The sequence below is a fragment of the Anolis carolinensis genome, chromosome 6 (assembly GCF_035594765.1).
Source record: "Anolis carolinensis isolate JA03-04 chromosome 6, rAnoCar3.1.pri, whole genome shotgun sequence".
In the NCBI taxonomy this organism is placed as follows: Eukaryota; Metazoa; Chordata; class Lepidosauria; order Squamata; family Dactyloidae; genus Anolis; species Anolis carolinensis.
This window is the reverse complement of record NC_085846.1, coordinates 68,452,259-68,468,475: the sequence shown is the minus strand read 5'-3', so window position 1 is coordinate 68,468,475 and position 16,217 is coordinate 68,452,259. Positions and strand designations below refer to the sequence as shown.

The window sequence follows — 16,217 nt, the reverse complement described above, 5'->3', positions numbered from 1 at the left end:
GTGTCTATGTCCTGAGTAAGCACATGTAACCCACACTGCATAGTAGCCAACAAAGCCTTACTACCAAACTTGGATAGGGATATCGTTGACAAAACCCTCAATTTTTAAAAAGTTTTATGGTGCAGCAATTTCAGTAGCATATCTGTTTGAGATAGAAACCCCAGTACCATGCAGATTTGAAGAAGCCCTATCGTTCTCTATCCTGAGCCCAGGAAATTGCCTGCTCCAGGTCTATTTTTATTTCCTTGAAGATCTCACTAGAATAACAAAGCTGTTTGCTTGGCAAAAGAGAGGTCAGCACCCTTATGAATTTGTGTGAAAAATATGATTTGCTGGAAGCTAACCAAATGAGACTGGGGAGGCATTGTGCTTCGGTGATCTGGAGCTGAAAAGACTTTCCATAGTAGGGTTGCTGTGTCTTTTCCGGGCTGTATGGCTATGTCCCAGAAGCAGCGCACAACCTCTGAGGATGTCTGCCATAGTTGTGGGTGAAACGTCAGGAGCCTCTGGAACATAGCCAAACACACAACAACCCTGTGATTCCAGCCATGAAAGCCTTCCACAACACAATAAAATAAAAGAATCAGTTCTACTCTAGTCAATTCTGCCTGTGTGCCTACCTACAACAGGAAAGTTAGACAGAAACTGCCTCTAGATTGTTCCACTGAGCAGGCATAAACAGCAAAACAGAGAAAGATGCTGATTGGCCTTAATTAGCTTGAACTTCCAGATTTACATTGAGTTCCCCTGCTAAATGTGGAGAAAAGGAAAAGGAAAAAGGGAAGATGCCAGCCATGTGCAGACTGAACCAGAGAGGAAAGGAGAGCATTCAGGCCGGACAACTTGAAATGCCAATAAATTAATACTTGTACAATAAAATTTGCATAATGTCATGAACGCTCACTGAAGAGGAAGATTGGAGGAGGAAAAAAAAAACACTTCCTATTTGAAATTCTGATGAAGCATCCACCCTCTGAGCATTCAAAAATCTGTATGCCTTAGTGACAAATCATTTGTGTATCTGCTGCCAGGATGGGAGGAACAAGTCTAACAACAAGCTCCAAGAAGCTCTACTCATCCCTTCTGAGCCTCCTTTTTTTTCTTCTCCAGTCTGCCTCTGGACGGGAGCTGAAGTTTGCGCTCTTAGTAAGTACAAGAATGGAGAAGGCGTCTTTAATGGTTTTGCTTTATGTGCTCTTCCACATTTATTAATACAGTAGAGTCTCACTTATTCAACACTCGCTTATCCAATGTTCTGGATTATCCAACGCATTTTTGTAGTCAATGTTTTCAGTATATCATGATATTTTGTTGCTAAATTCGTAAATACAGTAATTACAACATAACATTACTGCGCATTGAACTACTTTTTCTGTCAAATTTGTTGTGTAACTTGATGTTTTGGTGCTTAATTTGTAAAATCATAACCTAATTTGATGTTTAATAGGCTTTTCCTTAATCCCTCCTTATTATCCAACATATTTGCTTATCCAACATTCTGCCGGCCCACTTATGTTGGATAAGTGAGACTCTACTGTAATTGTTTTAATGTGAAGAGAACTGATTGTCGTGTTTATGTAAATTTATAGTTTATGTTCCGGCATTGAATGTTTGCCGTATATATGTTGCGCTGTGCCCTGAGTCCCCTTTGAGGTGAGAAGGGCGGAATATAAATGTTTAAATAAATAAATAAATAAATAATTTTTAATGTATGGTGGTCAAATCCTGAATCCACAGGCTAAAATAGCTACAGAAAATAAAGATTTTACCCCTGTTTTCTTTCCTCCTATAAGGTGATGGAAACTCTTTGAGTTCTTCGGTGTTTCAAATGTTAACATAACTTTGTACCATGCCTTATGAATCAGAAAATAGATGCCTGTCATTCTCTAGAGGAAGCATTTCTCAACCTGGGGGTTGGGACCCCTGAGGGGGGGTCGCAAGGGAAGATTTCAGAGGGGTCACCAAAGACCATCAGAAAACACATATTTCTGATGTTCTTAGAAACCCAAATCCCTCCGGTATTTTCTGTTGATCATGAGGGTTCTGTGTGGGAAGTTTGGGCCAATTCTATCATTGGTGAAGTTCAAGGGCCTATTTGATTGTAGATGAATTATAAATCCCAGCAACTACAACTCCCAAATGTCAAGGCCTATTTTCCCCAAACTCCACCAGTGTTCAAATTTGGGCATACTGAGTATTCATGCCAAGTTTGGTCCAGATCCATCATTGTTTGGGGTCCACAGTACTCTTTGGATATAGGTGAACAATAACTCCAAAACTCAAAGCCCACCAAACCTTCCAGTATTTTATGTTGGTCATGGGAGTTCTGTGTGGCAAGTTTGGTTCAATTCCATCATTCAGAATGCTCTTTGATTGTAAGTTAACTATAAATCCCAGTAACTACAACTCCAAAATGACAAAATCAATTCCCCCGCCCCGCCAACCCCACAAATATCCAAATTTGGGCGTATCGGGTATTTGTGCCAAATTTGGTTCAGTGAATGAAAATAATAATAAAACTAATAAAACTTTATTTGTATTCCGCCCTATCTCCCAAATACATCCTGCATACCAGATATTTGCATTATGATTCATAACAGTAGCAAAATTACAGTTATGAAGTAACAGTGAAAATAATTTTATGGTTGGGGGTCACCACAACATGAGGAACTGTATTAAGGGGTCACAGCATTAGAAAGGTTCAGAACCACTGATCTAGAGGTTACTTTGTTCTTGCATTTTTATATTATTTTGGTTTACAGGTATATTGAGCTTGTCAGTCATTTATTTTGTGTCCCAAAATAGTTAGTGAAAATCTGGACCAAATCTAGAAAAGCAATTATGGTTCTTAAATTTGTGGGGGGGGGGGGGGAATTCCTTGTTAGATGTGTAAGCTGTAGACATGTCCAAAAAATCATTTTGAATCGTATATCGGGATTATTTCGGATTGTTCTCGCTTTTTGATACGCATTCTGAGACATTGTCTCACAGCGCAACCAGCAATGTAATTCGAACCATTGTTGGCCCATTCTCTAATTGTCTCTTAATGTTTTGTTAATTCCCCCCTCCCCCCAATTTTTGAAAATATATTTTTTAAAATATTTTTAAAAAATTGTTTCTGCAACCTACCTTGAATGGGAGCTTAGCGCAGCCTAACATGGCTGCGGCTCCCCGGCCAATCAGAAGCTTCCACAATGGACGCAAAGGTGGGAGCTAACGTCCTCTGCGTCCACATGGAAGATTGACATACAAGCCCGGTGTGTAGCGATTGCGCATGCGCGTCTGCCATTTTGGAAACATTTAGAATTGTTATGAATTTTCGGAAATATCCGAAATTTTTGGGTGAAAAAATCGGAAATACTTTCTATATCGAAGCGCCAGTGCCCCCTACTTTAGAAACGAGAATTGAAACATTTTTTTCATCGATCGGACATGCCTAGTAAGCTGAACCAAGAAAGTGTGATGGTATTTGGTACTTTTACCTACAAGTCAGCCGATACGCAGGCCATAGACTGTGTGGTGTATTGCTCCCTGAAGGGGACTGTAGGGAATGTTTAAAGAACAAGTAAAAAATTAAAAGTAGTTTCCCTAACCTGGGACAAGGAGTTCGGATCTCAGTATTTAATTTCAAAAGTTAGTCCTAACTAGGGTCATCACACTGGAACAATTGGATACATGTTACTTGATTTTACAAATTTACAAACATACAATTCACCAACATATCCATACTGTGTAGATTACAGTAAAATGTGGCAAGTTCTTGGTGGTATGGGGATACCAAGTCACCTTGTCTGTCTACTGAGCAATCTGTATAACAACCAAGTAGCAATGGTAAGAACAGACCCCTCCTTATTATCCAAGATATTTGCTTATCCAAGCTTCTGCCGGCTTATCCAAGCTTCTGCCAGCCCGTTTAGCTTGGATAAGTAAGACTCTACTGTATGTATGTATATGTGTGTGTGTGTGTGTGTGTATATATATATATATATATATATATATATATATATATATATATACACACACACACACACACACACACACACACACACACACACACACATACACACACACACACACACACACACCCTGGTGGTGGCACAGTGTGTTAAAGCATTGAGCTGCTGAACTTGCAGACCGAAAGGTCCCAGGTTCAAGTCCCGGGAGCGGAATGAGCGCCCGCTGTTAGCTCCAGATCCTGCCAACCTAGCAGTTCGAAAACATGCAAATGTGAGTAGATCAATAGGTACCGCTCCGGTGGGAAGGTAACGGTGCTCCATGCAGTCATGCTGGCCACATGACCTTGGAGGTGTCTACGGACAACGCCAGCTCTTCAGCTTAAAAATGGAGATGAGCACCAACCCTCAGAGTAGGTCACGAATGGACAACGTCAGGGGAAAACCTTTACCTTATATAATTACATAGGTATATATACTCCGCTTGCTTTACCAACCATCAAAACCTCTGAAGATGCCAGTCACAGATGCAGGCAAAACGTCAGGAGAAAATGCTGTTAGAACATGGCCATACAGCCTAGAAACCACACAACAATCCAAAATCCAGTCACTATATTACACCATTGATAGAGAAGCCATAAGTAATCAGTAATTTTACCTACAATTCTCAGCATAGTCAAAAGTAGTGGGCCTTGGGAAGTATAGTCCTGAACATCTGCAAAGTATATGGTTCCCTACCCCTGATATATACAATCAGGTTTACATCTATATATGCCTGCCATAGGTAAAAGGTAAAGGTTTTTCCTGACGTTACGTCCAGTCATGTCTGACTCTGGGGGTTGGTGTTCATCTCCGTTTCTAAGCCGAAGAGCCGGCGTTGTCTGTCGACACCTCCAAGGTCATGTGGCCGGCATGACTGCATGGAGCACCGTTGCCTTCCCGCCGGAGCAGTACCTATTGATCTACTCACATTTGCATGTTTTCGAACTGCTAGGTTGGCAGAAGCTGGAGCTAACAGCGGGCGCTCACTCCGCTCCCGGAGTTTGAACCTGGGACCTTTTGGTCTGCAAGTTCAGCAGCTTACTGCTTTAACACACTTCGCCACCAGGGCTCCTCAATGCCTGCCATAGATGTGGGTAAAACATCAGAAGAGAATGCTTCTGAAACATGGCCATACAGACCGGAAAACTCACAACAACCCAATCAGGTATACATTTGTTATTAAAACTTAATACATTGTACAATTTGCTTTGAGACATTTGTCCTGGTTAGAAACAATACTGGGACATATAATTTACAAGCATCAGTTATCTCCTTGAAGTTCCGGTTTTAAATTAAAAGTTCAGAGTTCATAATGGGTGTTAGCCAGAAGAAGCACTGTTGACAGGTAATTATGATTCCAGCTTTAGATACATCTCTTCAGAAGTCCCATTTAGTTTAAGTGTGTGATGTCCAAATAACTGTAAAGTCAAGAACCTGCATGAAATTTCAACTTTTTAAAAATAAGTGATTTAGTTAGTAATTTATATTCCCTGCTTTCCTATGCACAACTAGAAGCAGCTCACAATAATAATAATAATAATAATAATAATAATAATAATAATAATAATAATAATAATAATAATCCAGACTGACAAAGTTCTGGAACACAACACACCAGACATCACAGTTGTGGAAAAGAAAAAGGTTTGGATCATTGATGTTGCCATCCCAGGAGACAGTCGCATTGACGAAAAACAACAGGAAAAACTCAGCCGCTATCAGGACCTCAAGATTGAACTTCAAAGACTCTGGCAGAAACCAGTGCAGGTGGTCCCGGTGGTGATGGGCACATTGGGTGCCGTGCCAAAAGATCTCAGCCAGCATTTGGAAACAATAGACACTGACAAAATTACGATCTGCCAACTGCAAAAGGCCACCCTACTGGAATCTGCATGCATCATCCGAAAATACATCACACAATCCTAGACACTTGGGAAGTGTTCGACTTGTGATTTTGTGATATGAAATCCAGCACATCTATCTTGTTTGCTGTGTCATAATAAAATAATAATAATAATAATAATAATAATAATAATAATAATAATAATAATAATAATTTTATTTCTATTCTGTCCTGTCTCCCTGAAGGGATTCACAACAGTTTAAAGCTACTGTGAAATATAAACCATAGGGTGCTGTGAGTTTTCCAAGCTGTATGGCCATGTTCCAGAAACATTCTCTCCTGACATTTTGCCCACATCTATGGCAGGCATCCTCAAAGGTTGTGAGGTCTGTTGGAAACTAAGCAAGTGAGGTTTATATATCTGTGGAAGGTCCAGGGTGGGAGAAAGAACTCTTGTCTGTTTGAAGCAAGTGTGAATGTTGCAATTGGCCGCCTTGATTAGCATGAAATAGCCTGGCAGCTTCAAAGTCTGGCTGCTTCTTAACTGGGTAAATCTTTTGTTGGGAGGTGATTAGCTGGACCTGATTGCTTCTTGTCTAGAATTCCCCTATTTTTGAGTGTTGTTCTTTATGTACTGTTTTGATTTTAGAGGTTTTTTAAAATACTGGTAGCTAGATTTTGTTTATTTTCATTGTTTCCTCCTTTCTGTTGAAATTGTCCACATGCTTATGGATTTCAATGGCTTCTCTCACAATGGTGGTTGTGAGAGTGGTCCAGCATTTCTGTGTTCTCAAATAATATGCTGTGTCCAGGTTGGTTCATCAAGTGCTCTGCTATGGCTGACTTCTCGGGTTGAATTAGTCTGTAGTGCCTTTCATGCTCTATGATTCGTGTTTGGGCAATGCTGCATTTGGTGGTCCCTATGTAGACTCCCGCAGAGGTGAGAGGATCCCGTTTGTCCTTCTCTGAACATAGCATTTGTTGGATTTTCTTAGTGAGTTTGTAGATAGTTTGTATGTTGTGTTTCTTTATCAGCTTCCCTATGCGGACAGTGGTTCCCTTGATGTATGGCAAGAACACTTTTCCTCTGGGTGGATCTTTGTTTTTACTCTCATGGCTTGTTCTTGGTCTTGCAGCTCTTCTGATGTCTGTGGTGGAGTCTCCATTGGTCTATAGAGCCCAGTTTAGGTGGTTCAGTTCACTTTGGAGGAGGTGGGATTTGCAGATTATTTTTGCACGGTCTGCCATGGCTTTAATTGTGCTTTTGTGACCTGGATTATGTACAAACCATAATTGTAAAAAAATAGAAAGATAAAACAAATTGCAAAAGCATTTTTAAAAATCTAAACCAATACATATCCGATTTCCATGCAATTGTCTTATGGTTCATAAGAAAGGAAGACCACGCAGTCCTTTTTATAAAAATTCATGAGTGCTAATTTACCATTATCAAATAACAAATCTAGCAGTTCTCAAAGTTGATCCCATAGATCAGTGGTTCTCAATCTGTGGGTCCCCAGATGTTTTGGCCTTCAATCTCCCCCCTTCAATCTCCCAGTACAAATAAAGTACTGTATATACTCGAGTATAAGCCTAGTTTTTCAGCCCTTTTTTAAGACTGAAAAAGCCTCCCTCGGCTTATACTCGGGTGAGGGTTCTGGTTGGCTTATATTTGGGTCAGCTTATACTCAAGAATATATGGTACATTTATTATTTTTCTCTATTATTATTGGTATTATTACATTTATCATTTTTCTTTATTATTGTTGCTACTATTACATTTATTTTACTCTATTTTTATTATTATTAATACATTTATTTTTTCACTCGGATTTTATTTATTTATTTATTTACAGTATTTATATTCCACCCTTCTCACCCCAAAGGGGACTCAGGGCGGATCACATTATATACATATAGGGCAAACTTACAATGCCCATATACACATAGAACCGAGACAGAGACAGACGCAGAGGCAATTTAACCTTCTCCTGAGGGGATGTTCGATTCTGGCCACAGGGGGGAGCAGCTGCTTCATCATCCACTATGACGGCACTTCCTCATTCCAATGTCGTAAATTAGTTAAATTTGCCTCCGCACTTTTATAAGTGGTACCTTATTTCCTACTTGATAGATGCAATGATCTTTCGGGTTGCTAGGTCAGCAACGAGCAGGGGCTATTTTATTTATTTATTTATTTATTTATTTTAATTGACGGGTGCTCACCCCATCATGGGCTGGCCTCGAACTCATGACCTCATGGTCAGAGTGATTTATTGCAGCAGGCTGCTCACCAGTATTTAATATTTTACTCTATTTATTATTACTTGTATTATTATCCTGTATTTATTATAATTATTATTATTATTATTATTATTATTATTACATGTATTATTTTACTCTATTATTATTATTTAAAGGATACATAAGCACATTTACATTGAATAAGATGAGAATAATGATTTGATCAGAGTTGGACAGTCTTATCTTCAATTTGAGCTTTATGTAAATATTCAAAAACATTTAACCTACTGATGCCTCAATTAATGTAATTTTATTGGTATCTATTTTTATTTCTGAAATTTACCACCCTCGGCTTATACTGGAGTCAATGTTTTCCCAGTTTTTTGTGTGGTAAATATGGTGCCTCGGCTTATATTCGGTTCGGCTTATACTCGAGTATATACGGTATTATTATTATTATTATTATTATTATTATTATTATTCCCAGAAATCCTAAAAGCTAGTAAACTGGTTGGGATTTATAGGAGATGTAGGCCAAAATACCTGGCGACCCACAAGTTGAGAACCACTGTCATAGATGTTACTGGACTACAACTCTATGCACTCCTGACTATTCGCTGTCCTGGATAGGGATTCTGGGAGTTAAAATTCCAATAATATCTGGGAATTAAAATCCGGGACTGATCTAGACTGTGATCTAGGACATTGTGTGTACTTCTCATTCCAAACATCTTTGATTTCTCATATTTCCTATTATCTTCTGAAACTTAAAATTTGGAATAAAAATCAGAAATATAACTTTTTGATCCACCCATAAAATGGTTAGTTTACATGCCACATTTTTCTGAAGGATTCTGCTTCAGTATAAAGCATTCCACTGAACATTAGGTTATTCCAAATGATGGAGAAGGAGGAGGAGAAAATAAAGTTGTCATGAGGTTTCATTGCAGCTCTAATTGCCCCACATTCTTTTGTAATACAGGAATGGCAACGTTGTAAAGTAAATGTGACACACAGATTTAAGGATGCATTTGTGCCAGCAGTCAAACCCACTCCATCTTTGTTTAAGCATATTCCTATCAACTTTGTGGAATTATGTAACAATAAATAACAAAGGCAACATGGTAAACAGCAGCTTCCTCAATTACTCTTCTGCCTTTGCTAGGGCTGAACCAACCCTTACATAAGTCTGGCTGGAAAACCAGCTGGGAAACTTTTGCATGCTGCCAGAAGAACAACAAACAACAAATGAAATCAGTGGTCATTTGTTGATATTGGTGGTGACTGTATTGTTGTTTGCCTTCAAATCAGTTCTGACCCTAAGGTGAACCTATCATTGTATATTCTTGGCAAGATTTGTTCAGAGAGGGTTTGCCTTTGCCTTCCTCTGAGACTAACATAGTGTGACTTACTCAAGATTATCCAGTAGTCAAGCAGGGATTCACATCCTGGTCTTCTCAGTGTCCTAGTACAATACTCAAATATTATATCAGTAGGTTAAATTGCTGAGCTGCTAAACTTAAGGTCAGCGGTTCGAATCCAGGGAATGGGCTGAGCTCCCACTGTTAGTCCCAGCTTCAGCCAATCTAGCGGCTCTTCATGCAAATGTGAGTAGATCAATAGGAACTGCTCCAGTGAGAAAGTAGCAGCGCTCCATGCAGTCATACTGGCCACATAACCTTGGAGGTGTCTACGGACAACGCCAGCTCTTCGGCGTAGAAATGGAGATGAGCACCAACCCCCAGAGTTGGACATGACTAGACTTAATGTCAGGGAAAAATCTTTACCTTTACCTTTAGTCATCCTGAAGTCATTTGTCGACAAGCACCATGCAAAATCATGGTCAGGAAAATTTCTAGGTTATATTCTAATCATCATCATCTTTATTTATATTCCGCCGCCATCTTCCAAAGGGACTCAGGGTGGCTTACAAAAGCACTCAAAGTGCAACAAAAATACACAAAATACAAGAAAATATATGTACACATAAAACAATCACAATCACAACATCATATAAAACCCCTGCTGAATTAAAAGATTCACTAAAACACAGCAGTGGCTGCAGATCTGAAATAGGCGCTATCCAATATCAGTCACTTAAAGTGCTAGAATGAGAGGAGTCCCCAGGGCCTCAAATTTTAACAACTGGGGTGTTAAAGATTATAGGTGACATTAAATAGAAGCTCTTGCATCCACCTATGAACCAAAGTCATCATGCAGGGTATGTTACGGGTTTGTTGAAAAACAAACTGTGTGCAGTCCTGTCCAGACTTATCCAGCCTTTTGTTGCATCCACAATGAGCAAAAGAAAACAAGCCAGGAAAATGGAAGAAAAATCAAAAATTTACTCTTATGTAGCAGAGTAAAAAAAAACATAATAAAACTTCCAGCAACAAAACTCACATAAAGTTCCTTGCATTAAATTCATGCATCTTCGTAGTAGGCTCTCAGCAAGTATTCAGTAAGTCCCCAAAAGACATTACAAACATTTCCCAAATATACCCCATTCAGGGAGTGGTTCAAGCTTGTTAGCCTTGATTGTTCTAATTACTCAACTATGAGTTGTAATTGACCAGGTGTTTTTCCCTTAACACACACATATACAAGTAGTGATCCCACAGAAACGTAGTCAAATACATGCATATACAGTAATAGGGTAATGATGTGCCACTCAGCTTTGTAAAACAATTAACAGGAACTTTACTGACTTCAAAATGATCAAACAGAGCAATAATATTCTCATCTTCTCTCCTGGCTGTTTCCAGTCAGAGTACACACACTGCTCAAATCGGTTCCCCAGTAGCATGGCAGACAAATTGACCAAGCAGTTTGCTAGGTGTTCGCAGGCTCAGCCAATCAGCTTTTCCAGTTAACGCAGCCATAATAGTGTCTTTACAAACCTCAACATGGAGTTCTAATCAAGTTCGAAGGCCTGTTTGAAGAACCATGTTTTCAAGTTTATTCAGAAACATTGGAGTGTGGATTTTAGCCTAATTTCTTTAGGGAGGGCATTCCAAAGCCGGGGGACCATCACCGAGAAGGCCCTCTCTCTTATCTCCACCAACCGCGTATGAGACGGCAGTGGGACTGAGAGGAGGGCCTTCCTGGCAGATCTTAGAGCCCGCTGGTTCATAGAAGGATAGTTTGGATCCGAACCATTTAGGGCTTTGTAGGTGATTACCTGCACTTTGAGTTGGGCCTGGAAACTTGTCGGCAGCCAGTGGAACTGCTTTAATAGGGGCATGGTATCCTCCCTATAGTTAGCTAGTTAGTAATCTGGCTGCCGACCTTTGCACTAAGTGCAGTTTCCGAGCTGTCTTCAAAGGCAGCTCCACATAGAGTGTGTTGCAGTATTCCATTCTAGATGTAACTAAGGCATGGACCACCATGACCAAGTCAGGCTTTTCAAGGTACGGCCGCAGCTGGCACATAAGTTTTAACTGTGTGAAGACCCTCCCAACCACTGAGACTCAATATTATTCATCTTTATTTTACTTCCCATTTTCCCTCTTATCACCTATCAATGTTGTTGTCATTCATCAAAGAACTATACAGGGACAGTCATTTACAGGTTAGATGTAGTCCTCAGAGCCAAATTTCTAAGCCAATTCAAATGATCGGAGGGGTCAGGCAGGGTTGTATCTTAGCTCCTACCCTGTTTAACATATTCTTAAATGACCTAGAAGAAGATACGATGGATCCTCAAGGACACTTCAGCCTGGGCACAAGGAGAGTCCGCATTCTGCTTTATGCAGATGACACAGCCATCCTGTCCAGATCCTGACCAGGGCTCCTACATCAACTCAAGATATTTACAGACTATTGTGAAATATCCATTTTGGCAAATCAAAAGTCCTTGTATTTGAACGCAAATACACAAAATACAAATGGTCTACCGGAAAATTCCCTTTAGAGCAGGTAAAAAGCTTCCAGTACCCGGGACTGACCTTCCACCATACATTATCATGGAAAGAACATAGAGAAACTGTGACCCAAAAAGCTAAGGCTAGCCGAGCTGCCATACTAAGATTTTACTACACCAAAGGAGGACAGCACGTCCCCTTGGTATAAAAAAAATTAATGCCAAAATTGTTTCGAAACTTCTCTTCAATGCAGCCATTTGGTGGGAAAAAACAGACGTAAACTTAGACAGAGTCCAAGCAAGGTTTATAAGAGACCTGCTAAACGTGCCGTACTGCGTTCCTAATGCAGTCTTGTTGCTAGAAATGCGCAAAAGTCCACTAAGCATAAGGGCCTGGATTCTGAAAATGAATCTCTGGCTGAAAATAATTGTATTTAAATTGGGAATGGGCCGATCACATTTCATCCCGTTTGAAACCACTCAACCCCTTTGGGCAAGGGGGGCCGATCAGAAAGTGACCTCAATTGGTCTATCAGTGTCCCTTTTACTGCACCTTGGTTTTAAAACAGCACAGAAATTACTGAAGCAACGGATGAGGGACATTGCCCTAGGAGAGCTCAGAGATTGCTCAAATTCTCCATGTTCCCCATGGGACTTGAATTTACCATACACCAAACCATTTAAGTCATGTAATTATCTTAAGAGTCTCACGGCATCTAATTACCAAAGACTCTTCACAAAAGCAAGACTAAATGTACTTCCATCAGAGCTGCTAAATTGCAGACTATCTGGTATCCCCTACTCCCGAAGATTATGCCCGTGTGGTGGAAATGAAATAGAATCATTAGAATACATCTTGTTGCAGTGCCGCTATTACTCATCCCAACGAGGTCAACTCATTCACCCAATCCTGACTCGATTGTCTGATCCTGCCCCACAAGGAAAGGTCAGATATCTGATGAAGGATAAGCACCATGAGGGTCTCATGGTGCTTATCCTCCATCAGATATCTGATCTCACGGTGGCAAAGTTCCTTGCAGTGGCAGCAAGGCTGAGAAAGAGTCTAGTCTCCAATCAGGACATTGTGACATTGTGTAGTTTGTGTTTGTTTAGAAATTCCCCCGGTTTGACTATTCTGTAAACTCTTGTATGTTTGTATGTTATTTACTTAACAGCTGTGGGTCCATGGACCATAATAAAGTTATATATCTATATATATAAAAGGGTAATGAAATTTCGGCCTAGGACAAAACAACAAAACAACACATCCCAGAAACACTAAACTTGGCAGCACAACCCCTCATCCATGCCTCTACGTTCATCTATATATATAAAAGGATAAAGAAATTTCGGCCCAGGACAAAACAACAAAACTACACATCTCAGAAACACTAAACTTGGCAACACAACCCCTCATCCATGCCTCTATGTTCATACAACAAAAAGAAAAGAAAAATAAAGTCCCAATTAGAGGGAAGGGAATAATTGTTTTTTATCCAATTGCTGCCAGTTAGAACTCTGCCCACTTGCAACCTCCTTGCAACCCACTCAGCCCAGGGGACAGGTACAGTTAGGCTTCAGGCCTCTTCCACACTGCCTATAAGATACAGATTATCTGATTTCAACTGGATTATATGGCAATGTAGACTCAAGGCCCTTCCACACAGCTGTATTACCCATTTATAATCTTATATTATCTGCTTTGAACTGGATTATCCCCTCTGCCCTCACCACTTTCACAGTACACAAACAACCAAATGCATACTAAACATAAAGACAACCATACAACAGACATTCAATACCACCACTACCACAAAAGGTTCTCACCATCAGACAACGCCACAGCAACGCGTGGCCGGGCACAGCTAGTACAACAAAAAGCTCCAGCTACTCCAGAAAACGGCCAGGCTTTGAGACTGCAAGGCTATTCACTGCTATTCCACCTGGCCAACAAAGGATTCCCATAAGCCGGGCAAAGCTAATATATATATGTATGTATGTATGTATGTGTATATATGTATATATGTATGTATGTATGTGTGTTTATATATACACACACACACACACAGCCTGCATATGTTTGTGCAAGCAGATCTCGAAAAGTAGTTGGTCGATCAACTTGAAATTTTGACACAACATAGCATACCAATACGCGCGTCTTTTAATAATGAGTTTGGGGGAGGGATAACCACGGATGATGGGATATGCAGCACTTTCAATCACTGGCACACAACCCCCCCCCCCACACACACACACACACTTTACATCTTGGTGCGGTTAGGGGAGGACAAACCACGGATGATGGGATTTGCAGTACCTTCACCCAAATCAAACCACTATGACCCCAACGAACGACTGACAATGGACCATATTTGGCACACAGACACCCCGTTACCCACTTCACACCATGAGGAGGAGGATGGACCATGAAAGATGGGATTTGCAGTACTTTCACCCGATTCAGCTCAAAATTCAACAGAATACAGAAATCCACACAAATGATGGACATGGACAAAACAAGGCACACAGACTCCCCACGACGAACAGAAAATACTGGAAAAGTTTGAGGAATAACAACCTTGATTTACAGGAGTTATAGTTCCCCTGCATCCAGAGAAATTGTGACCCCCATCAACAATGGACCAGGAGCAAACTGGGCATAGAGAGCCCCCATGACCAACTGAACATACTACTGTGGTATGTTGGAGTTTACCTTGATTATGGGACTTGTCGTTCACCCTTATCCAGAGTGCACTAAGCCCAACTAACAACGGATCTGGACCAAACTTGGCACACAGACCCAACACAGCCAACATGACATACACGCAAGAGTTGAGGGTGATTGCTCTGGGAATCCCACTCATTCCAACCAACATGGCGTTAGAGTTCAAATGACTACCATTAGCAATATGCCTTGTGATCACATTGACTATCAGTAAAGCGCAGGGGCAATCTTTGCAAGTGGGTGGTTTGAAATTAGAAAGCAAATACTTCTCTCATGGGCAATTATATGTCGCATGCTCCAGAGTCAATAAACCGTCTTATCTTAATTTGTTTATTTATTTATTTACAGTATTTATATTCCGCCCTTCTCACCCCGAAGGGGACTCAGGGCGGATCACATTATATACATATAGGGCAAACATTCAATACCCATATACACATAGAACCGAGACAGAGACAAACAGATGCAGAGGCAATTTAACCTTCTCCTGAGGGGATGTTCGATTCTGGCCACAGGGGGGAGCAGCTGCTTCATCATCCACTGTGACGGCACTTCCTCATTCCAACATCGTAAATCAGTTTAATTTGCCTCCCCACTCTATAAGTGTTACCTTATTTCCTACTTGACAGATGCAACTATCTTTCGGGTTGCTAGGTCAGCAACGAGCAGGGGCTATTTTTTATTTTATTTTTATTTTTTAATTGACGGGTGCTCACCCCGCCACGGGCTGGCCTTGAACTCATGACCTCATGGTCAGAGTGATTTATTGCAACGGGCTGCTCACCAGCCTGCGCCACAGCCCGGCTCATATTTATGGAGAAAAAAGACAAACTAAAATGTAGTCAATCCACCAGCTTTACAATAAAAAAGATTTTTGGGAAAAAACTCTTTTTCCTCTCTTTCTATACATTTCACATAGACACAACAACGCAAGGCAGGTTATTGAACTGAATGATGTGTTTGCAGCTATTTTTATTTACTTTCATATCATACTGAGCCACAGCGGAGCGTGGCTGGGTTTAGCTAGTACAATTATAAACATACAAAAGTCAATATTAAAACAGAATGAAATTAATTACAATATTATTTACACTCAGAAAGGTCCATGTGGAGACAAGGTTGTGGAATCCTGAACCGATTTTCCACTTATCTGTAAAATAATGGTCAACTTGTAGCCAACGGAAAAGAAAGTGAACTAACATAGTCTTCAAATCATAGGTTTATCGACATGGTGACAGAAGCCCCGTTGACAATTATCCTACCGACCTACACAGTGAAAGTGAATGGCCACAAGGATTTGGACAACTAACTAAGGTTTGTTGACTTCTCATAGAAAACGTGTCTGGCCTAAAACTAACATTTAAGCATTTGTAACTAACAAAGCATTCATTTTTCAACTGAAGTTTCACAGGAGGGATGGGTTTCGTGCTCTTCTGATGAATTTTCTTTAGAGTATTTATACTCATGGATCAACTTACAAATAACTTAACAAATAATTGATTTGACAATGACGTTCCCTGCCTTCAGGCTCCAGTTTAATTAAAACAG

The 16,217-nt window shown here is 40.3% G+C and overlaps 1 protein-coding gene across 3 annotated transcripts in view; it reads left to right on the top strand.

Annotated features, from left to right (window-relative positions):
• The first annotated feature begins 767 nt into the window (after positions 1-767).
• The window catches only part of acp3 (acid phosphatase 3), a 43,988-nt gene continuing 28,538 nt past the window's right edge, over positions 768-16,217 (top strand). The window contains exons 1-2 of one of the 3 annotated variants that reach the window (XM_062984311.1): positions 768-1,146; positions 15,888-15,983. In XM_062984311.1, coding sequence (XP_062840381.1) covers positions 1,033-1,146; positions 15,888-15,983 — 210 coding nt within the window. In that variant the 5' untranslated portion in view covers positions 768-1,032. Of the gene's footprint in view, positions 1,147-15,887; positions 15,984-16,217 lie in introns of those variants that run through there. The other 2 variants (XM_016994403.2, XM_062984310.1) reach the window with 2 other exon arrangements.